The sequence below is a fragment of the Hyla sarda genome, chromosome 1 (genome assembly GCF_029499605.1).
Source record: "Hyla sarda isolate aHylSar1 chromosome 1, aHylSar1.hap1, whole genome shotgun sequence".
NCBI classification, from domain to species: domain Eukaryota; kingdom Metazoa; phylum Chordata; class Amphibia; order Anura; family Hylidae; genus Hyla; species Hyla sarda.
The window spans coordinates 4,826,105-4,852,176 of NC_079189.1; the positions used below are offsets into that span (position 1 = coordinate 4,826,105).

The 26,072-nt window shown below is 47.1% G+C and overlaps 2 protein-coding genes across 2 annotated transcripts in view; both read left to right on the forward strand.

The window, feature by feature from the left end:
- Positions 1-14,493, forward strand: part of LOC130284184 (zinc finger protein OZF-like) — a 28,646-nt gene extending 14,153 nt beyond the window's left edge. Inside the window, exons 2-5 of the mRNA XM_056534322.1 lie at positions 6,323-6,427; positions 8,364-8,540; positions 11,082-11,208; positions 13,082-14,493. Coding sequence (XP_056390297.1) covers positions 6,323-6,427; positions 8,364-8,540; positions 11,082-11,208; positions 13,082-14,334 — 1,662 coding nt within the window. The 3' untranslated portion in view covers positions 14,335-14,493. The remainder of the gene's footprint in view (positions 1-6,322; positions 6,428-8,363; positions 8,541-11,081; positions 11,209-13,081) is intronic.
- The window catches only part of LOC130308375 (zinc finger protein 420-like), a 201,175-nt gene that overhangs the window by 73,127 nt on the left and 101,976 nt on the right, over positions 1-26,072 (forward strand). The gene's annotated exons all lie outside the window — the stretch shown is intronic.

Consider the following 26,072-nt stretch of genomic DNA (forward strand, 5'->3'; position numbering starts at 1 on the left):
TGTAATGAGGGGTACAGTGAGCATGTACCCCCCACTGGTGTCTGACAGATCTTTGGAACAGTGGGCTGTGCAAAATTTTTCATTTTCACGGACCACTGTTCCAAAGATCCGTCAGACACCTGTGGGGTGTAAATTCTCACTGCACCCCTCATTACATTCCGTGAGGAGTGTAGTTTTCAAAATGGGGTCACATGTGTTTGTTTTTTTTTTGCGTTTGTCAGAACCGCTGTAACAATCAGCCACCTCTGTGCAAATCACCTCAAATGTACATGGCGCACTCTCCCTCCTGGGCCTTGTTGTGCGCCCCCAGAGCACTTTGCGCCCACATATGGGGTATCTCCGTACTCGGGAGAAATTGTGTTACAAATTTTGGGGGGCGTTTTTCCCTTTTACCTCTTGTGAAAATGAAAAGTATAGGGCAACACCAGCATGTTAGTGTAAAATTTTTTATTTTTTTACACTAACATGCTGGTGTAGACCCCAACTGTTCCTTTTCATAAGGGGTAAAAGGAGAAAAAGCCCCCCAAAATTTGTTAGGCAATTTCTCCCGAGTACGGCGATACCCCATATGTGACCCTATTCTGTTGCCTTGAAATACGACAGGGCTCCAAAGTGAGAGAGCGCCATGTGCATTTGAGACCTGAATTAGGGACTTGCATAGGGGTGGACATAGGGGTATTCTATGCCAGTGATTCCCAAACAGGGCGCCTCCAGCTGTTGCTAAACTCCCAGCATGCTTGGACAGTCAATTGCTGTCCAGAAATGCTGGGAGTTTTTGTTTTGCAACAGCTGGAGGCTCCATCTTAGAAACACTGCCGTACAATACGTTTTTCATTTTTTATTGGAGAAGGGGGGTGGGGGGGCAGTGTACGTGTGTATATGTAGTGTTTTACTCTTTATTTTATGTTAGTGTAGTGTAGTGTTTTTAGGTTACATTCACACTGGCGGCAGATTACACTGAGTCTCCCGCTAGGAGTTTGAGCTGCGGCGGAAAATTTGCCGCATCTCAAATTTGCAGCGGGGAACTCACTGTAATCTGCCGCCAGTGTGAGTGTAGCCTGTACATTCACACGGGAGGGGGGTCAAAACTACAACTCCCAGCATGCACTGACAGACCATGCATGCTGGGAGTTGTAGTATTGCAACAGCTGGAGGCACACTGGCTGGAAAACCTTGAGTTAGGTTCTATGACCTAACTCAGTATTTTCCAACCAGTGTGCCTCCAGCTGTTGCAAAACTGCAACTCCCAGCATGTACTGATTGCGGAAGGGCATGCTGGGAGATGTAGTTATGCAATGGCTGGAGGCACGCAAGTACAACTCCCAGCATGCCAAGACAGCCTTATGCTGTTCCTGAATGCTGGGAGTTGTAGTTTTGCAAGATTTAGAGGGGTTCAAGTTGTAAATCACTGTCCAGTGGTCTCAAAACTGTGGCCCTCCAGATGTTGCAAAACTACAACTCTCAGCATGCCCAGCCAGCAAACTGCTGTCTGGGCATGCTGAGAGTTGTAGTTTTGCAACATCTGGAGGGCTACAGTTTGAGACCACTTAGTGATCTACAACCTGAACCCCTCTAAATATTGCAAAACTACAAGTCCCAGCATGCCCACACAGCAAACAGCTGTCTGGGCATGCTGGGAGTTGTAGTTTTGCAACATCTGGAGGACCACGGTTTAGAGACCACTGTAAACTGTGGCCCTCCGGATGTTGCTAGGCAACAACTCACCTAGCAGGACCCGGAAGCCGCCGCCGCCGCACGTGGGGGATCCCCGCATGGAGGATCGCGATCCGGGATCCAGGTAGGGACCTTCGGCGCCGACCCTCCCTGGACGGTTCCCCCGTTTTGCCCGGACACCGATAGGTGGGCAAAGCGGGGGAACCGAACTTTAACCCCCCCCTCCCCCGGTCTGCTATCGGTCGGTCGCTCGGCCGACCAATAGCAGGGATAGGAGGGGTGGCAACCCTGCCACCAAACTCCTATCCCTTTAGGGGGATCTAGGGTGTCTCGGACACCTACGATCCCTCTTATTTTCCGGGTCACCGGGTCACCAGTGACCCGTATGACCCGGAATCGCGCAGATCGCAGGTCTGAATTGACCTGTGATTTGCGCGCATCGCGGTCATGGGGGGGTCTCAGGACCCCCCTCGGCGATGTGCCGGGATGCCTGCTGTTAGATAACAGCAGTCATCCCGGCCCGATCACCGCTACCGGTGACGCGGCGCGCCCGGAACCCCGCGACGTACATGTACGTCGCCGCGCGCCAAGTGACACTTCGCGGCGCCGTACATGTACGTCGCTCGTCGTGAAGGGGTTAAAAGAATATATCTCCTAGTGGGTTGGCTAAATATATATATATTTCACTTGTTGGTGTATACATTATGTCATGGCTATATTGTTATCTGATTGGATACTACTAACCATCCACATATGGCCTTGTTCTTCCCCACACTACATGTGTACGTGAAGCAGAATGGCAGTATATTTAGGTAGTAACATACAGGTACAGACCAGGTGACGCGTGTTTTTTCTTTTCCAAACTCCGGAGTGAACCTTTCCTTCTATTTCCATTGTGTTCTGATTTTTCTTCTGTCACAGGAGAAAGGAAGGTGGAGTAGTTGTAGATACTCATTACGGGGGTTTTGTTTCACCTTAGGCCTCTTTCACACTATGAAATTTCTCCGTTTAGGAACTTCCGTCATATGTTCCGTCACTATATCGGGGAAAACCGGCCGTTACAAAACCCCTGACGGCCGTGACTAAATCGCATTGCAGCCTATGGGGTTTTGTAACTGCCCGTTTGCACCCGTATATGCCCGTAATTCATTATGGACGTGATACAGTGACGTCACATCATGGCGGAAAAATTACTGCATGCACGATGTCCCGTCACTGTATCACGTCCGTAATGAATTGTAACGTAACTTGTGACGGAAGTTCCTAAACGGAACTATTTCATAGTGTGAAAGAGGCCTTAAAGGGGTACTCCGGCCCTGAGACATCTTATCCCCTATCCAAAGGATAGGGGATAAGATGTCTCACCGCAGGGATCCCGCCGCTGGAGACCCCCGCAATCTTGTATTCGCCACCCACCTGTTTGTGCTGCACACCGCGGTGCCAGCTCACAAACAACCAGGTGGCCACCACGGGGCCGGAGTATCGTGAAGTCACGACTGTGAGTAGCCGTAGCACAATGTGAGCTTATGGGGGAAAACTTGGTGACCTGTTAACGTTAAATATAGATCATATACATATTACATTCTGTACATGTATACATCATACACACAACACACAAACTGTACATGCATCATACACACAACACACAAACTGTACATGCATCATACACACAACACACAAACTGTACATGCATCATACACACAACACACAAACTGTACATGCATCATACACACAACACACAAACTGTACATGCATCATACACACAACACACAAACTGTACATGCATCATACACACAACACACAAACTGTACATGCATCATACACACAACACACAAACTGTACATGCATCATACACACAACACACAAACTGTACATGCATACGTGATACACACAACACACATACTGTATATGCATCATATACATCCACAACAAACATATTGTACACAATACATTCTGTACATGCACCATACACACAGCTTACATACTGTACATGCATCATACACAACACACATACTGTACATGCATCATACACACAGCTTACATACTGTACATGCATACATCATACACACAACACACATACTGTACATGCATACGTGATACACACACACAACACACATACTGTACATGCATACGTGATACACACACACACAACACACATACTGTACATGCATACATGATACACACACACAACACACATACTGTACATGCATACGTGATACACACACACAACACACATACTGTACATGCATACGTGATACACACACACAACACACATACTGTACATGCATACGTGATACACACACACACACAACACACATACTGTACATGCATACGTGATACACACACACAACACACATACTGTACATGCATACGTGATACACACACACAACACACATACTGTACATGCATACGTGATACACACACACAACACACATACTGTACATGCATACGTGATACACACACACAACACACATACTGTACATGCATACGTGATACACACACACAACACACATACTGTACATGCATACGTGATACACACACACAACACACATACTGTACATGCATACGTGATACACACACACACAACACACATACTGTACATGCATACGTGATACACACACACACAACACACATACTGTACATGCATACGTGATACACACACACACACACAACACACATACTGTACATGCATACGTGATACACACACACATACTGTACATGCATACGTGATACACACACACACACAACACACATACTGTACATGCATACGTGATACACACAACACACAAACTGTACATGCATCATACACATCCACAACACATACTGTACATGCATACATGATACACACACAACACACATACTGTACATGCATACGTGATACACACACACAACACACACACTGTACATGCATACGTGATACACACACGCACAACACACACACACACACTGTACATGCATACGTGATACACACACGCACAACACACACACACTGTACATGCATACGTGATACACACGCGCACAACACACACACACTGTACATGCATACGTGATACACACGTGCACAACACACACACACTGTACATGCATACGTGATACACACGCGCACAACACACACACACTGTACATGCATACGTGATACACACGCGCACAACACACACACACTGTACATGCATACGTGATACACACGCGCACAACACACACACACTGTACATGCATACGTGAGACACACGCGCACAACACACACACACACTGTACATGCATACGTGAGACACACGCGCACAACACACACACACTGTACATGCATACGTGAGACACACGCGCACAACACACACACACTGTACATGCATACGTGAGACACACGCGCACAACACACACACACTGTACATGCATACGTGATACACACGCGCACAACACACACACACTGTACATGCATACGTGATACACACGCGCACAACACACACACACTGTACATGCATACGTGATACACACGCGCACAACACACACACACTGTACATGCATACGTGAGACACACGCGCACAACACACACACACTGTACATGCATACGTGAGACACACGCGCACAACACACATAAACACATTACTTGCTCACACACGTATATACAAGGGACACTTATTGAGTAAGGCTCCATGTTGTACAACCTCTGCGGGGCTCTCCTCTGCTCACACAGCCAGCACTGTGCTCTCTCCTCCCCTGTGAGTGTAGTGTGCTGCCTTGCAAGGGGCCCTTCTTTTTACCACAGAAAAAAAAATCTGTTTAATGGGGAGGTAGTGCAGCCTAGGGCTGGGCGGTATACCAGTTCATACCAAATACCGAATTTTTTGGGCTGCACTATATGAATTTCCACCCATACCGCAATACCGGTTGGGCCCCTCCCCCTTGGGAATGTATTATCAGCCCAGCACAGCGCTGTCACCACATCGGGGAACTAATCCTATGTTACCCGCCAGCGCTGTTCTGCCCCCCCCCCCCCCCCAATTAATGATCATCCCAGTGGCGTACTACTCACAGATGTCAAACACTGCCCTTCTCCTCTTTGTTGGGGGCCGCCGGGCGCTGGAACTCACAGTACGCCAGTGATCTCCAACCTGCGGACCTCAAGCTGTTGCAAAACTACAACTCCCAGCATGCCCGGACAGGTTGGAGACCACTGGCGTACAGTTAGTTCCATCGCCGGCGGCCCCCAACAAAGAGGAGGAGGGCAGTGCTTGACATCTGTGAGTAGTACCCCCGCTGGGCTGATCATTAATTGGGGGGAGCCAAACACCGCGCGCGGGTCACATGATTTGGGGGGTGGGGGGGGGAGAGCCATACACTGCACGCGGGTCACATGATTGGGGCGGGGGGGGGGGGGCAGAACAGCGCTGGCGGGTCACATGATATGGGGGGTGAAAATACTGTTATATACCGTGGAAACACCGTAAGTAAAAAAAAAAAAAATATGTGATACATATATTTGATCAAACCGCCCAGCCCTAGTGCAGCCCTATTAAAGAGGATAAATATAAATAAAAGAAAGCATGGCAGTCTGGCTGGGCCCCTCTAATCTTAGTTTTTGTCCAGACCCCTAATGGCAGCCCTGACATTGTGTCAGCTTTATAGATGCAACCATCATCTCCTTCTGTTCCAGCTCCTTCTCCTGAATGATCCCCCAAGGATGGACAAGGACAGGAATGAGATGACTAAGAGAATATTACACTTCACCTTGGAGATCCTCCACCTGCTGACCGGAGAGGTGAGGTGACCCATCTACATTTCCACCATTGTTGTCCCTCCCATCTACATTTCCACCATTGTTGTCCCTCCCATCTACATTTCCACCATTGTTGTCCCCATCTACATTTCCACCATTGTTGTCCCCATCTACATTTCCACCATTGTTGTCCCCCCCATCTACATTTCCACCATTGTTGTCCACCATCTACATTTCCACCATTGTTGTCCACCATCTACATTTCCACCATTGTTGTCCCCATCTACATTTCCCCCATTGTTGTCCCCATCTACATTTCCCCCATTGTTGTCTCCATCTACATTTCCACCATTGTTGTCCCCATCTACATTTCCACCATTGTTGTCCCCATCTACATTTCCACCATTGTTGTCCCCATCTACATTTCCACCATTGTTGTCCCCCCCATCTACATTTCCACCATTGTTGTCCCATCTACATTTCCACCATTGTTGTCCCCATCTACATTTCCCCCATTGTTGTCCCCATCTACATTTCCAACATTGTTGTCCCCCATCTACATTTCCACCATTGTTGTTCCCATCTACATTTCCACCATTGTTGTCCCCATCTACATTTCCAACATTGTTGTCCCCCATCTACATTTCCAACATTGTTGTCCCCCATCTACATTTCCAACATTGTTGTCCCCATCTACATTTCCACCATTGTTGCCCCCCCATCTACATTTCCACCATTGTTGCCCCCCCATCTACATTTCCACCATTGTTGTCCCCCATCTACATTTCCACCATTGTTGTCCCCCATCTACATTTCCACCATTGTTGTCCCCCATCTACATTTCCACCATTGTTGTCCCCCATCTGCATTTCCACCATTGTTGACCTCCCCCATCTGCATTTCCACCATTGTTGACCCCCCCATCTACATTTCCACCATTGTTGTCCCCCATCTACATTTCCACCATTGTTGTCCCCCCCCCCGTCTACATTTCCACCATTGTTGTCCCCCCCCCATTTCCACCATTGTTGTCCCCCCCCCCCCGTCTACATTTCCACCATTGTTGTCCCCCCCCCGTCTACATTTCCACCATTGTTGTCCCCCCCCCGTCTACATTTCCACCATTGTTGTCCCCCCCCCCCGTCTACATTTCCACCATTGTTGGCCCCCCGTCTACATTTCCACCATTGTTGGCCCCCCGTCTACCTTTCCACCATTGTTGGCCCCCGTCTACCTTTCCACCATTGTTGGCCCCCCGTCTACCTTTCCACCATTGTTGGCCCCCCGTCTACCTTTCCACCATTGTTGGCCCCCCGTCTACCTTTCCACCATTGTTGGCCCCACGTCTACCTTTCCACCATTGTTGGCCCCACGTCTACCTTTCCACCATTGTTGGCCCCCCGTCTACCTTTCCACCATTGTTGGCCCCCCGTCTACCTTTCCACCATTGTTGGCCCCCCGTCTACCTTTCCACCATTGTTGGCCCCCCGTCTACCTTTCCACCATTGTTGGCCCCCCGTCTACCTTTCCACCATTGTTGGCCCCCCGTCTACCTTTCCACCATTGTTGGCCCCCCGTCTACCTTTCCACCATTGTTGGCCCCCCGTCTACCTTTCCACCATTGTTGGCCCCCCGTCTACCTTTCCACCATTGTTGGCCCCCCGTCTACCTTTCCACCATTGTTGGCCCCCCGTCTACCTTTCCACCATTGTTGGCCCCCCCGTCTACCTTTCCACCATTGTTGGCCCCCCCCGTCTACCTTTCCACCATTGTTGTCCCCCCGTCTACATTTCCACCATTGTTGTCCCCCATATTTGGCCCCGCTCTATGTTATGGATGTCTCTTTGGTGAGGTCTCCAGAACTGACCCCAGTATTCCAGATGTGCTCACTAGAGCTCTATACAGGGGGCACAATCTCCTCTTTGTAGTGAGGGAGGAATACTGGGGTCAGTCACTCATTGTCTCTTTTCATACACAGGATTACACCATAGTGAAGAAGACATGGGGGGAGTGTGTGGCCCCCAGCAGTCATCTCCATGAGTCACGACGGAGCAGGGCCCGGGGCCCCAACACGGAGCCTCCACCTCACTCACTGATACATGAGGAGAAGATCCTAGAACTCACCCACAGGATCACTGAGCTGCTGACTGGAGAGGTGACCCTGCTAGGAAATTGTACAGTAATGGAGGGGTCTGCTGATGACTGGAGAGGTGACACTGCTGGGACATTATACAGTAATGGAGGGGTCTGGTGATGATTAGAGAGGTGACACTGCTGGGACATTATACAGTAATGGAGGGGTCTGGTGATGACTGGAGAGGCGACACTGCTGGGACATTATACAGTAATGGAGGGGTCTGGTGATGATTAGAGAGGTGACACTGCTGGGACATTATACAGTAATGGAGGGGTCTGGTGATGACTGGAGAGGTGACACTGCTGGGACATTATACAGTAATGGAGGAGTCTGGTGATGACTGGAGAGGTGACACTGCTGGGACATTATACAGTAATGGAGGGGTCTGGTGATGATTAGAGAGGTGACACTGCTGGGACATTATACAGTAATGGAGGGGTCTGGTGATGACTGGAGAGGTGACACTGCTAGGACATTATACAGTAATGGAGAGGTCTGGTGATGACTGGAGAGGTGACACTGCTAGGACATTATACAGTAATGGAGAGGTCTGGTGATGACTGGAGAGGTGACACTGCTGGGACATTATACAGTAATGGAGGGGTCTGGTGATGACTGGAGAGGTGACACTGCTGGGACATTATACAGTAATGGAGGGGTCTGGTGATTATTAGAGAGGTGACACTGCTGGGACATTATACAGTAATGGAGGGGTCTGGTGATGACTGGAGAGGTGACACTGCTGGGACATTATACAGTAATGGAGGGGTCTGGTGATGACTGGAGAGGTGACACTGCTGGGACATTATACAGTAATGGAGGGGTCTGGTGATGATTATAGAGGTGACACTGCTGGGACATTATACAGTAATGGAGGGGTCTGGTGATTATTAGAGAGGTGACACTGCTGGGACATTATACAGTAATGGAGGGGTCTGGTGATGACTGGAGAGGTGACACTGCTGGGACATTATACAGTAATGGAGGGGTCTGGTGATGACTGGAGAGGTGACACTGCTGGGACATTATACAGTAATGGAGGGGTCTGGTGATGATTATAGAGGTGACACTGCTGGGACATTATACAGTAATGGAGGGGTCTGGTGATGACTGGAGAGGTGACACTGCTGGGACATTATACAGTAATGGAGGGGTCTGGTGATTATTAGAGAGGTGACACTGCTGGGACATTATACAGGAATGGAGGGGTCTGGTGATGATTAGAGAGGTGACACTGCTGGGACATTATACAGTAATGGAGGGGTCTGGTGATGATTAGAGAGGTGACCCTGCTGGGACATTATACAGTAATGGAGGGGTCTGGTGATGACTGGAGAGGTGACGCTGCTGGGACATTATACAGTAATGGAGGGGTCTGGTGATGATTAGAGAGGTGACACTGCTGGGACATTATACAGTAATGGAGGGGTCTGGTGGTGATTAGAGAGGTGACACTGCTGGGACATTATACAGTAATGGAGGGGTCTGGTGATGATTAGAGAGGTGACACTGCTGGGACATTATACAGTAATGGAGGGGTCTGGTGATTATTAGAGAGGTGACACTGCTGGGACATTATACAGTAATGGAGGGGTCTGGTGATGACTGGAGAGGTGACACTGCTGGGACATTATACAGTAATGGAGGGGTCTGGTGATGACTGGAGAGGTGACACTGCTGGGACATTATACAGTAATGGAGGGGTCTGGTGATGATTATAGAGGTGACACTGCTGGGACATTATACAGTAATGGAGGGGTCTGGTGATGACTGGAGAGGTGACACTGCTGGGACATTATACAGTAATGGAGGGGTCTGGTGATTATTAGAGAGGTGACACTGCTGGGACATTATACAGGAATGGAGGGGTCTGGTGATGATTAGAGAGGTGACACTGCTGGGACATTATACAGTAATGGAGGGGTCTGGTGATGATTAGAGAGGTGACCCTGCTGGGACATTATACAGTAATGGAGGGGTCTGGTGATGACTGGAGAGGTGACGCTGCTGGGACATTATACAGTAATGGAGGGGTCTGGTGATGATTAGAGAGGTGACACTGCTGGGACATTATACAGTAATGGAGGGGTCTGGTGGTGATTAGAGAGGTGACACTGCTGGGACATTATACAGTAATGGAGGGGTCTGGTGATGATTAGAGAGGTGACACTGCTGGGACATTATACAGTAATGGAGGGGTCTGGTGATTATTAGAGAGGTGACACTGCTGGGACATTATACAGTAATGGAGGGGTCTGGTGATGATTAGAGAGGTGACCCTGCTGGGACATTATACAGTAATGGAGGGGTCTGGTGGTGATTAGAGAGGTGACACTGCTGGGACATTATACAGTAATGGAGGGGTCTGGTGATGATTAGAGAGGTGACACTGCTGGGACATTATACAGTAATGGAGGGGTCTGGTGATGACTGGAGAGGTGACACTGCTGGGACATTATACAGTAATGGAGGGGTCTGGTGATGATTAGAGAGGTGACACTGCTGGGACATTATACAGTAATGGAGGGATCTGGTGATGACGGTATCATTGTGTGTCAGGTTCCTATAAGGTGTCAGGATGTGGCGGTCTATTTCTCCATGGAGGAGTGGGAGTATGTAGAAGGACACAAGGATCTGTACCAGGACATAGTCATGATGGAGGATCACCGGCCCCTCACATCACAAGGTAAGAAGAGACATAGTGTATGTGTGTGTGTATATGTGTGTGTGTGTGTGTGTGGTATATACAGTATATGGCCCCACAATATATGGAGGTTGTATATATACAGTATATGGCCCCACAATATATGGAGGTTGTATATATACAGTATATGGCCCCACAATATATGGAGGTTGTATATATAGGATATGGCCCCACAATATATGAAGGTTGTATATACAGTTTATGGCCCCACAATATATGGAGATTGTATATATATACAGTATATGGCCCCACAATATATGGAGGTTGTATATACAGTATATGACCCCACAATATATGGAGGTTGTATATATACAGTATATGGCCCCACAATATATGGAGGTTGTATATATACAGTATATGGCCCCACAATATATGGAGGTTGTATATACAGTATATGACCCCACAATATATGGAGGTTGTGTATATACAGTATATGGCCCCACAATATATGGAGGTTGTATATATACAGTATATGGCCCCACAATATATGGAGGTTGTATATATACAGTATATGGCCCCACAATATATGGAGGTTGTATATATATACAGTATATGACCCCACAATATATGGAGGTTGTATATATACAGTATATGGCCCCACAATATATGGAGGTTGTATATATACAGTATATGGCCCCACAATATATGGAGGTTGTATATATACAGTATATGGCCCCACAATATATGGAGGTTGTATATATACAGTATATGGCCCCACAATATATGGAGGTTGTATATATACAGTATATGGCCCCACAATATATGGAGGTTGTATATATACAGTATATGGCCCCACAATATATGGAGGTTGTATATCTACAATATATGGTCCCACAATATATGGAGGTTGTATATATACAGTATATGGCCCCACAATATATGGAGGTTGCATATATACAGTATATGGTCCCACAATATATGGAGGTTGTATATATACAGTATATGGTCCCACAATATATGGAGGTTGTATATACAGTATACGGCCCCACAATATATGGAAGTTGTGTATATACAGTATATGGCCCCACAATATATGGAGGTTGTATATATACAGTATATGGCCCCACAATATATGGAGGTTGTATATATACAGTATATGGCCCCACAATATATGGAGGTTGCATATACAGTATACGGCCCCACAATATATGGAGGTTGTATATATACAGTATATGGCCCCACAATATATGGAGGTTGTGTATATACAGTATACGGCCCCTTTATTAGATCTCGGCCCCCATGATCTGATCTCCCCTGTATGGACACAAGACTTCTGACTCTGGAACATAAAATCCAGGGATGAGTTTTCTGGGGATCGGTCTCAGTGTGAATCCACATTTTCTGGGACAATCCAGTGATGTGAGGACTTGGAGTGAGGTCCGGTCATTGGGGCCCGGATGTCTCTCCCAACCTTGTGCAGTTGTGTGGAGTCGACCATGAATGGGGCCATGGAGGAAAAACATCCAGGGAAAGGGGATCCTGTGGACAGAAAGAACTTGTCACCTAAAGGGTCAGAGGAGGATGTCAGGAATCGTTCTCAGGAAGAGGCGGAGCATAGTCAGGAAAGTGCAACCAAACAACGCTGGTGTCCACCTAACATGTCACAACCCACAACTCACCGCTCCTCAGCACAGATGGGCTACAACAGCAGACAACCAGCTCCCTGCCCATTGTATCTAAGGGGAACAGAAAGGGGAGACCCCAGGGGGGAAAAGAGCCAAAAATTGTCTCACTGAGCAGAAACATCACCTGATCAGATGGATCTATAGGGGTCAAGTGACCATCAAAACTTCATGTGTGTTTCCAACCTTATAATATTTTATACATTTCCCATAATCCATTTTTATCCCAACAGAAAATCCCAGTAAGAATTCTGAGGGAAACTTCATGTTATCCCTGAATGATGAAGGAGAAGATGAAGATATGATGGAGCGCTCCTCAGGAGAAGACCTCCTTACCCCTAATGTCCATCCAGATCTATCCTATAATAATCCACCTGATCATGAGGAACCTTCTCCTGACCAACCACACATTGTTACCACAAGGACAGAGCAGGAACATGGGAAAGGTTTATATTGTGAGGAATGTGGAAGATGTTTTACAAAAAGATCAGCTCTTCTTACACACCAAAAAAGTCACACGAGAGAGAAGACTTATTCATGTTCAGAATGTGGGCAGTGCTTTATAAGTAAATTAAATCTTGCTAAACATGAGATAAATCACACTGGAGAAAAAGTGTATTCATGTTCAGAATGTGGGAAATGTTTTAAACATAAATCGCATTTTGATAGACATGAGAAAATTCACACAGGAGAGAAGCCATATTCGTGCTCAGAATGTTGTAAATGTTTTATAAGTAAATCAGATCTTGTTGTACATGAAAGAAGTCACACAGGAGAGAAGCCATATTCATGTTTAGAATGCGGCAAATGTTTTACTAATCAATCTAATCTTGTTATACATGAGAGAATTCACACAGGTGAAAAGCCATATTCATGCTCAGTGTGTGAGAAAAGTTTTAAAAGTAAATCAGATTTAGTTGTACATGAAAGAAGTCACACAGGAGAAAAGCCATATGTATGCTCAGAATGTGGGAAATGTTTTAAAAGTAAATCAGAGCTTGTGAAGCATGAGAGAATTCATACAGGAGAAAAGCCTTATTCATGTGCAGAATGTGGGAAATGTTTTACAAGTAAGTCAAATCTTGTTATACATGAGAGGAGTCACACAGGCGTGAAGCCATATTCGTGTGCAGAATGTAAGAAATGTTTTACAGGTAAATCAGAACTTGTGATGCATGAAAGAAGTCACACAGGAGAAAAGCCATATTCATGCGCAGAATGTGGGAAAGGTTTTACAAGTAAATCCAATCTTGTTATACATGAGAGGAGTCACACAGGCGTGAAGCCCTATTCATGTTCTGAATGTGGGAAAGGTTTTACTAATAAATCAAATCTTGCAATGCATGGAAGAAGTCACACTGGAATGAAGCCATTTTCATGTTCTGAATGTGAGAAATCTTTCACAGAAAAATCCAGTCTTGTTAGACACGAGAGAAGCCACGTTTACGTTCAGAATATGGGAAATGTTTTTATGAATCAATCATAACTTCCGGACATGAGCGAATTCACACAGGAGGCAGAAATAATTCATGAACCATAATATAAACTCCATAATGAAACGTAAGCAGAAGCTAAAGCCGCAGAAACACCCAAAGGGTTAAAGGGGTATTCCAGGCAAAAACTTTTTTTTTATATATATCAACTGGCTTTGGAAAGTTAAACAGATTTGTAAATTACTTCTATTAAAAAATCTTAATCCTTCCAATAGTTATTAGCTTCTGAAGTTTTCTGTCTAACTGCTCAATGATGATGTCACGTCCCGGGAGCTGTGCATGATGGGAAAATATCCCCATAGGAACTGCACAGCTCCCGGGACGTGAGTCATCAGAGAGCAGTTAGACAGAACACAACAACTCAACTTCAGAAGCTAATAACTATTGCAAGGATTAAGATTTTTTTAATAGAAGTAAATTACAAATCTGTTTAACTTTCCGGAGCCAGTTGATATATGAAAAAAAGTTTTTGCCTGGAATACCCCTTTAACAAATGAACTAAATAGAACATTATTCACAATGAGCAGTATAGGTCTTAAAATGAAGCGGGGTAATATTTTACGGGACCCTTAAATCCGCTTCACAGCTAAATTGGTCCCTAATAATTTTTTTAATTTTTTTTCAAATTCCAGAAAAATGTAAGAGAACTCTTAAATCCTGCAGACATGAAATAAACGTGGTAAATGGGAACTAATAACTATTTTGTATTGTGATTTTTTTTTTTTTTCTTCAAGCTAAAAAAAGTTAAATTTTGGAAATGCCAATTTTAGTGTTTTTTTACTTTTATTTTTTTTTTTACAAATAAACACTTAGGGGGCTGATGTATGAAGCATGTTGGGTCACTCTTTTTAGGCAGGTTCTGCAATTTTTTTTCCATCAAGTTTTCCAGTGCGCAACAGTATTTATTAATTTTTGTATTTTTTTTTTATTCTTGTCCTAGCTAGTGGGGACGTAGTAAGAATAGTGCCTATGAGGGAGGGTCCTCCAAAGGCGATGTCTTCTGGACCTCTCATGTTAAAGGGGTACTCCACTGGCCAGCGTTCGAAGTGAATGTTCCGACGGTTGTTTATGCACTGTGGGGGGTCGTTCACGCCCCTTGTGACGTCATGACCACACCCCCTCAATGTAAGTCTATGGGAGGGGGCGTGACTTCCGTCACGCCCCCTCCCATAGACTTACATTGAGGGGGCGTGGTCATGACGTCACAAGGGGCGTGAACGACAACTGCGGCTCGAAAACAGCATTCTGAACATTCACTTCCGAACGCTGGCCAGTGGAGTACCCCTTTAATGGCCAAAAAAAGGTGAAGTGAGATCTCCATGAGGCTGCTGCACAGACTTAGAGGACCTTGACTCCTTTTTGGCTGTAGATGTTGAGCTCGGACAAATAGGGAGAAGACAGTTTCCCTTATGGCCTCCTTTATCCACCTACTTTAGGTAGTCTTGGAGGCTTTGAGACCCTTGTCGTTGCCACAAAAAACAGAATTATGGAATGTAGAGACCCTTTCTTGGGAGATGTCCGAGATGGATAAAGGAATTGGCAGAGATATGATGCAATCTTCAAAGATAACGCGTGAAGCCCCCTCAATTAGGGGTCGACCAATTATCGGTATGGCCGATATTATCACGATTTTGGGCATTATTGGTATCGGCAATTACCTTTCCGATAAGCCGATAATGCACCGACCCACCGCACCACGACCGACCCACCGCACCGCGTCGCACCCCCACCGTAGTGCTGGGCTGTATACCGGTATGAACCGGATACCGTTTTTTTTTTTTTCTGCCACGGTATGGATTTTTGCCCATACCGCTATACCGGTCAGGCCCCTCCCCCACCCTCCGAGTCAATAAAAAAAATTAAACTTACCCGTAATGGGGGTGGTCCGGGCCATCCATCCTTCCTGTAGTGTCTGGCCGCATTCCGGGTGGAGGGTGAACCGGTCCGGGCTGTCCTTCTTCTCCGGGGGTCATCTTCTCCACTCCGGGAAGGCTCCGGCCTAGTACGCTGCATAGACGCCGTGACGTCAGGTGCGTCGCTGTGCACGGGCGTCACTGTGCAGCGGTGTCTATGCTGTGTTACTAGGCCGGAGCCTTCCCGGAGTGGAGAAGATGACCCCCGGAGAAGGACAGCCTGGACCGGTTCACCCTCCACCCGGAATCGCCGGACACTACAGGAAGGAAGGATGGCCTGGACCACCCTGACAGGTAGGGGGAGAGAAGCGGGTGGTGGCGGCGGCCTATGGTACCGCAAAAGCCACTGCAGTGCATTGATTTAAAGCGCCCGCTTTAAATCAATGATCTGCAGCGGTGTCGCGGGGGGATAAATAGCCGATAACTTATACCGGAATATCGATATGTTATCGGCCCTAACCTCCACCGATTATCGGCCCTATAAAAACGATATCGGTCGATCCCTACCCTCAATGGCTATCTTCCATGATAAATACTGTATAAGTCCATATGTTTAAAGAGTACCTGTCACCAAATAAAACTTTTACTATAGTGTTCCTTGAGTAATTAGCAGACACTTTCTCATTCACTTGCTTTTAAAATTATCAACATAAATATGTGTAAAATGTAATAGAAAAAAACAGCCACTAGGTCACATGGTCAAAATGAATATATTGAGTTTGGACTCCTCAGGAGACCATAGTCAGGAAGTGCTTCTCTGCACTGAGCTTGATTGACAGCTGCACAGAGTCCCACCAAGGACAGGTTGTGATATTTTGCTTTTCTGTCTATGTAGTAACCTGCCGTCGTGTTGTCCGAGTGTACAACCGGATCGGCCTCAGTTCTCTCAGACTGGAAGACATAAGTCTCTCTTGGGCGTTCCATTTATCTTGTACCGGAATCTCTTGGGATGGGCTCCCCAAACTAGAACTAGAAAACCTCCGACTGAAGAGAGCCCAAGTGCCATGAGGCCCAAGGAGTTGCCGACATGTGACCTCATAAGGTTCTGATGGAGACCATGCAAGGTGTCCTTAACGGCCAAGCATGTAAATTTACGTCCTGGTGCTGCAGTACGGATGTTTACGTCCTGTACATGACCGCGAGCGTCGGAGTGATGCTTGGATCATGCGCGGCTGATCCCGGCTGCTGATCGCAACCAGGGAGCCGCTGGTAATGGCGGACATCCGCGATCGCACGGATGACTGCCATTAACCCCTCAGATGCTGTGATCAATACAGATTACGGCATCTGCGGCAGTGCAGTCAGAAATATGGATGATTGGATCGCCCGCAGCGCTGCCGCGGCGATCCGTTCATCCAGAATGGCGCATGGAGGTCCCCTCACCTGCCTCCGCCGCCTTCCACGGGTCTTCTGCTCCGGTCTGAGATCGAGCAGACCAGAGCAGAAGATCACCGATAACACTGATCAGTGCTGTGTCCTATACATAGCACTGGACAGTATTAGTAATCAAAGGATTGCTATAAATAGTCTCCCATGGGGACTATTAAAGTGTAAAAATAAAAGTAAAAAAAATTTGAAAAATCCCCTCCCCAATAAAAATGTAAAATGTCCTTTTTTCCCATTCTACCCCCATAAAGTCTAAAAAAGAAAAAAAGTAAAAAAATGTATACACATATTTGGTATCGCTGCATGCGCAAATGTCTGAACTATTTAAAATATTATGTTATTGATCCTGTACGGTGAAAATAAAAAAAAAAACACAAAATTGCTGTTTTTTTGTCACATTTTGTTAAAAAAAAAATGTATTAACGTTTTTTTATATACACAAATGTGGTATCATTAAAAAGTTCAGATCATGGCGCAAAAAATGAGTCCTTATACCGCCGCTTGTATGGAAAAATGAAAAAGTTATAGGTCGTCAAAATAGAAGGATTTTAAACAGACTAATTTGGTTAAAAAGTTTGCGATTTTTTATTTTTTATTTTTTTTAGCGCAACACATAATAGAGAAGTGTGTAATCATCGGTATCATTTTAATTGTATTGACCCACAAAATAAAGAACACGTCATCTATACCGTAAATTGTACGGCGTGAAAATGAAACCTTAAAAAATTTGCTAAATTGCGGTTTTCTTTTTAATTTTCCCACACAAACAGTATTTTTTTTTTGGTTGCGCCAATTTTATGGTAAAAGGAGTGATGTCATTATGCAGGACAACTGGTCGCGCAAAAACAAGCCCTCATCCTGGTCTGTGGAGGAAAATATAAAAGAGTTACAATTTTTAGCAAACGAGGAGGAAAAAACGAAAATGCTAAAATAAAATTGACGTAAAATTGATGTAATCAGGCGCCTGCTATAATATGAACCTAACGTATGAAAAAATATATATATATTGTGGGATAATAATAATGGAAATGAGAATATTGTGCTTAAAGTAGATTTATTGAAAGATCATATGGTTCGAATAGCAATAAACTTGATTGGAGTAGGGATCGACCCATTATCGGTATGGCCGATATTATCGGCCGATAATCCCGATTTTGGGCATTATCGGTATCGGCAATTACCTTACCTTACGACCGCCCCCCCCCCACGGCCCGCCGCACGGCGACCACCCCCCCGACCCACCGCACCGCGTCGCACCCCCCCACTGTAGTGTTGGGCGGTATACCGGTATGAACCGGATACCGTTTTTTTTTTCTCCCACGGTATGGATTTTTGCCTATACCGGTCGGGCCCCTCCCCCACCCTCCGAGTCAATAAAAAAAAATGTAACTTACTCGTAATGGGCGTGGTCCGGGCCATCCATCCTTCCTGTAGTGTCCGGCGTCATTCCGGGTGGAGGGTGAACCGGTCCGGGCTGTCCTTCTCCGGGGGTCCTCTTCTCCACTCCGGGCAGGCTCCGGCCTAGTACGCTACATAGACGCCGTCTACGTCAGGTGCGTCGCTGCGCAGCGGCGTCTATGCAGCATTACTAGGCCGGAGCCTGCCCGGAGTGGAGAAGAGGACCTCCGGAGAAGAAGGACAGCCCGGACCGGTTCACCGTCCACCCGGTATGCCGCCGGACACTACAGGAAGTATGGATGGCCCGGACCACCCTCCCCGGACGGTCCCTGCAGCAACTGGGAAGGCGAGTCAGGGTTCTGGGATGGACAGGGGTCTGTATAATATACTATACCTACAGTAGGCCCACCAGCCGAAGCGCGTCGGATATCTTTTTGTCCCAAACGAGCCACAGAAGTGACGTCACTCAGCTGCTCCAACTACATCCATTTTTTCTTCAGGCGGGTAGTGAGGTAGAGTAACGCCACCGGCCGGGGCTGTCTCCCTCTTACCGAGCGGAAGACGAATACGAATCCATTTGAACATCCGGACATTCATCTTCATCGCTCTTACATAACCAGGTATTATTTCATCAGGAACAGTATGTGCGGTGGTTAGGAAGCACTTACATCACCATTAGACACCAGTTCATTTCTTTAAATACAATTATTTCAGCATACCGGATGATCAGATTGGCTAGTCTGATAAACCGGAATCTTCGTGTCACCAGGATCTCATGTACCCAGTTCATCAAGGCACTTAATAATTGAGGATTGTGCCCTGTTACAAGTATATAGAGAAACAAACAAAAGTCTGATACCAGTATTATTATTATTATTTCATTTTCCGGAAGCGGTTCTATTCATACTCCAATCAAGTTTATTGCTATTCGAACCATATGATCGTCCAATAAATCTACTTTAAGCACAATATTCTCATTTCCATTATTATTATCCCACAATATATATATATATATATATATATTTTTTCATACGTTAGGTTCATATTATAGCAGGCGCCTGATTACATCCTACTTGTCTTCTTATATTAGTGTTTTCACTAATTTACCCCCGGGTGGTTTGTAGGGATCCACCCGTAATCATAGGCAGCTGCTAATTATCCAGGTAGTAGCGCTTGTGTGTATATATTGATTAAAATAAAATTGGCCTGGTCCTTAAGGTCAAAATGGGCTTGGTCCTTAAGGGGTTAAAAAACCTGCGTTTTTGACTACTTAAAGGGGTTCTATACATCGTATGCCCTATCCAAAGCATAGAGGATAAGATGTCTGATAGCAGGGATCCCACTGCTGGTCCAGCGCCGAAGGCTCGTGAAGTCACGGTCACGCCCCCTAAATGCAAGTCTATGGGAGGGGGCATGATGGCCGTCACGCCCCCTCCCATAGACTTGCACTGAGGGGGCGGGAACTATACTGCACCTAATGTGGGGGAACTGTGCTGCACCTAATGTGGGGGAACTATACTGCACCTAATGTGGGGGAACTGTGCTGCACCTAATGTGGGGGAACTGTACTGCACCTAATGTGGGGGAACTGTACTGCACCTAATGTGGGGGAACTATGCTGCACCTAATGTGGGGGAACTATGCTGCACCTAATGTGGGGAATTATACTGCACCTAATGTGGGGGGAACTGTACTGCACCTAATGTGGGGGGAACTGTACTGCACCTAATGTGGGGGGAACTGTACTGCACCTAATGTGGGGGAACTGTACTGCACCTAATGTGGGGAATTGTACTGCACCTAATGTGGGGGGAACTATACTGCACCTAATGTGGGGGAACTGTACTGCACCTAATGTGGGGGAACTGTACTGCACCTAATGTGGGGGGAACTATACTGCACCTAATGTGGGGGGAACTATACTGCACCTAATGTGGGGGGAACTATACTGCACCTAATGTGGGGGGAACTATACTGCACCTAATTTGGGGAATTGTACTGCACCTAATGTGGGGGGAACTATACTGCACCTAATGTGGGGGAACTATACTGCACCTAATGTGGGGGAACTATACTGCACCTAATGTGGGGAGAACTATACTGCACACCTAATGTGGGGAGAACTATACTGCACACCTAATGTGGGGGAACTATACTGCACCTAATGTGGGGGAACTATACTGCACCTAATGTGGGGAGAACTATACTGCACACCTAATGTGGGGGAACTATACTGCACCTAAGGTGGGGAATTATACTGCACCTAATGTGGGGGAACTATACTGCACCTAATGTGGGGAACTATACTGCACCTAATGTGGGGAGAACTATACTGCACCTAATGTGGGGAACTATACTGCACCTAATGTGGGGGAACTATACTGCACCTAATGTGGGGGAACTATACTGCACCTAATGTGGGAGATCTATACTGCACACACAGCACCCCTCAGACACACACCACCCCTCAGACACACACACACACAGCACCCCTCTGACACACACAGCACCCCTCTGACACACACAGCACCCCTCATACACACACACAGCACCCCCACACACAGCACCCCTCAGACACACACACAGCACCCCCACACACAGCACCCCTCAGACACACACACAGCACCCCCACACACAGCACCCCTCAGACACACACAGCACCCCTCTGACACACACACAGCACCCCTCAGACACACACACACACAGCACCCCTCAGACACACACACACACAGCACCCCTCAGACACACACACACACAGCACCCCTCTGACACACACACACAGCACCCCCACACACAGCACCCCTCAGACACACACAGCACCCCTCTGACACACACAGCACCCCTCTGACACACACAGCACCCCTCTGACACACACAGCACCCCTCATACACACACACACAGCACCCCCACACACAGCACCCCTCATACACACACACAGCACCCCCACACACAGCACCCCTCAGACACACACAGCACCCCTCTGACACACACACAGCACCCCTCTGACACACACACACCACCCCTCTGACACACACACACCACCCCTCAGACACACACACCACCCCTCAGACACACACAGCACCCCTCAGACACACACAGCACCCCTCAGACACACACACAGCACCCCTCAGACACACACACAGCACCCCTCTGACACACACACACACAGCACCCCTCTGACACACACAGCACCCCTCATACACACACACAGCACCCCCACACACAGCACCCCTCAGACACACACACAGCACCCCTCTGACACACACAGCACCCCTCTGACACACACACACCACCCCTCAGACACACACACAGCACCCACACACAGCACCCCTCAGACACAGCACCCCTCAGAAACACACACAGCACCCCCCCCCCCACACACACACACACAGCACCCCTCAGACACACACACAGCACCCCTCAGACACACACACAGCACCCCTCAGACACACACACAGCACCCCCACACACAGCACCCCTCTGACACACACACACAGCACCCCTCTGACACACACACAGCACCCCCACACACAGAACCCCTCTGACACACACAGCACCCTTCAGAGACACACACAGCACCCCTCAGACACACACAGCACCCCTCAGACACAGCACCCCTCAGACACACACAGCACCCCCACACACAGCACCCCTCAGACACACACACAGCACCCCCACACACAGCACCCCTCAGACACACACACAGCACCCCCACACACAGCACCCCTCTGACACACACACACAGCACCCCTAAGACACACACACACAGCACCCCTCTGACACACACACAGCACCCCTCTGACACACACACAGCACCCCTCTGACACACACACAGCACCCCCACACACAGAACCCCTCTGACACACACAGCACCCCCACACACACACACAGCACCCCCACACACAGCACCCCTCAGACACACACAGCACCCTTCAGAGACACACACAGCACCCCCACACACACACACAGCACCCCTCTGACACACACAGCACCCCTCAGCATACACATTTTAATTTGATTTCATTGTTGCACTGGCACTTTGAGGGGAAGAAAGTTGTCGTGCATTACGGTTTGGGTTCTCCATCACTGCTCTAACCTGAGGTTGGGACCTAGAGCCTCTAAACTTGCCTTATTTGTCAGACAAGCCAACCCTCCAGAGAGACGTAGCTTTGTAGGGGCTGCCTCACAAATAACATCATCTCTTAGGAGGACGGTCTATAACTGGGTCAGAACATCGTCTCTTAGGAGGACGGTCTATAACTGGGTCAGAATATCATCTCTTAGGAGGACGGTCTATAACTGGGTCAGAACATCATCTCTTAGGAGGACGGTCTATAACTGGGTCAGAACATCATCTCTTAGGAGGACGGTCTATAACTGGGTCAGAACATCATCTCTTAGGAGGACGGTCTATAACTGGGTCAGAATATCATCTCTTAGGAGGACGGTCCATAACTGGGTCAGAACATCATCTCTTAGGAGGACGGTCCATAACTGGGTCAGAATATCATCTCTTAGGAGGACGGTCTATAACTGGGTCAGAATATCATCTCTTAGGAGGACGGTCTATAACTGGGTCAGAACATCATCTCTTAGGAGGACGGTCCATAACTGGGTCAGAATATCATCTCTTAGGAGGACGGTCTATAACTGGGTCAGAATATCATCTCTTAGGAGGACGGTCTATAACTGGGTCAGAACATCATCTCTTAGGAGGACGGTCTATAACTGGGTCAGAACATCATCTCTTAGGAGGACGGTCTATAACTGGGTCAGAATATCATCTCTTAGGAGGACGGTCTATAACTGGGTCAGAATATCATCTCTTAGGAGGACGGTCCATAACTGGGTCAGAACATCATCTCTTAGGAGGACGGTCCATAACTGGGTCAGAATATCATCTCTTAGGAGGACGGTCTATAACTGGGTCAGAATATCATCTCTTAGGAGGACGGTCTATAACTGGGTCAGAACATCATCTCTTAGGAGGACGGTCTATAACTGGGTCAGAACATCATCTCTTAGGAGGGCGGTCTATAACTGGGTCAGAATATCATCTCTTAGGAGGACGGTCTATAACTGGGTCAGAACATCATCTCTGGCTACATTGGTCTCTGTCAGACTGGATCTGATCCCTGTGTGAACAAAGTTATAGACTTCTACAAAGGTTACAGCCAGGGCCGGCAAAAGACATTGTGCTGCCTGAATCCACGAGTGAAATGCTGACCCCCCCCCCCCAAAGGAATTAATCTGCAGCATTAGGTTGGCAGCAGTTCCCCCACATTAGATAGGCAGCATCGTTTCCCCAGAATAGATAGGCAGCATCGTTTCCCCACAATAGATAGGCAGCATCGTTTCCCCACAATAGATAGGCAGCATCGTTTCCCCACATTAGATAGGCAGCATCGTTTCCCCACATTAGATAGGCAGCATTGTTTCCCCACATTAGATAGGCAGCATCGTTTCCCCACATTAGATAGGCAGCATCGTTTCCCCACATTAGATAGGCAGCATCGTTTCCCCACATTAGATAGGCAGCATCGTTTCCCCACATTAGATAGGCAGTATCGTTTCCCCACAATAGATAGGCAGCATCGTTTCCCCACATTAGATAGGCAGCATCGTTTCCCCACATTAGATAGGCAGCATCGTTTCCCCACATTAGATAGGCAGCATCGTTTCCCCACATTAGATAGGCAGCATCGTTTCCCCACATTAGATAGGCAGCATCGTTTCCCCACATTAGATAGGCAGCATCGTTTCCCCACATTAGATAGGCAGCATCGTTTCCCCACATTAGATAGGCAGCATCGTTTCCCCACATTAGATAGGCAGCATCGTTTCCCCACATTAGATAGGCAGCATCGTTTCCCCACATTAGATAGGCAGCATCGTTTCCCCACACTAGATAGGCAGCATCGTTTCCCCACACTAGATAGGCAGCAGTTCCCCCACATTAGATAGGCAGCATCGTTTCCCCCACATTAGATAGGCAGCATCGTTTCCCCCACATTAGATAGGCAGCATCGTTTCCCCACATTAGATAGGCAGCAGTTCCCCCACATTAGATTGACAGCATTGTTTCCCCACATTAGGTAGCAGTTTCCTCACATTAGATAGGCAGCATCGTTTCCCCCACATTAGATAGGCAGCATTGTTTCCCCACATTAGGTAGCATAGTGGCCTGACTAGTGCAGTCACTGACATCCTCCTGTGCGGGTCTGGGGAGGAATGTCACTTGCGCGATGTCCCTCATCAGACCTGGGCCGGCCGCAGACTCACTGTTTAAAGTGGACTCTGCGCTATTAAGCGCTGTGGCCACTTTAGAACTGTGAGCAGTGGTGGCGCAGAGGCAGGGACGGCCCTACCATGAGCTTAGGTGGCACAAAAAAAGGGTCAGCAAAGTATGGCCCCACCGGGTCCCATGGTAGGGCCAGCCCTGGCTATAGCCACTGAGGCAGAAGTAATAGCACTGGAGGTAGGTGGTGCTCATGGGTGTATAAAGAGATGTATTAGCAGTACAGGTAACAACTCATGGGTGTATAGGTAGAGGTATGGGCAGCAGAGAGGGAAGTGTTCATGGGTGTATAGGGGGAGGTATTAGCAGTAGAAGTAACAACTCATGGGTATAGAGGATATAGTGTTATATAGAGGACAGAGTGTTATATATAGAGGATATAGTGTTATATAGAGGATATAGTGTTATATATAGAGGATATAGTGTTATATATAGAGGGCATAGTGTTATATATAGAGGATATAGTGTTATATATAGAGGATATAGTGTTATATATAGAGGACATAGTGTTATATATAGAGGACATAGTGTTATATAGAGAGCACATAGTGTTATATAGAGGACATAGTGTTATATATAGAGGACAGTGTTATATATAGAGGACATAGTGTTATATATAGAGGACATAGTGTTATATAGAGGACATAGTGTTATATAGAGGACATAGTGTTATATATAGAGGACATAGTGTTATATATAGAGGATATAGTGTTATATATAGAGGACATAGTGTTAT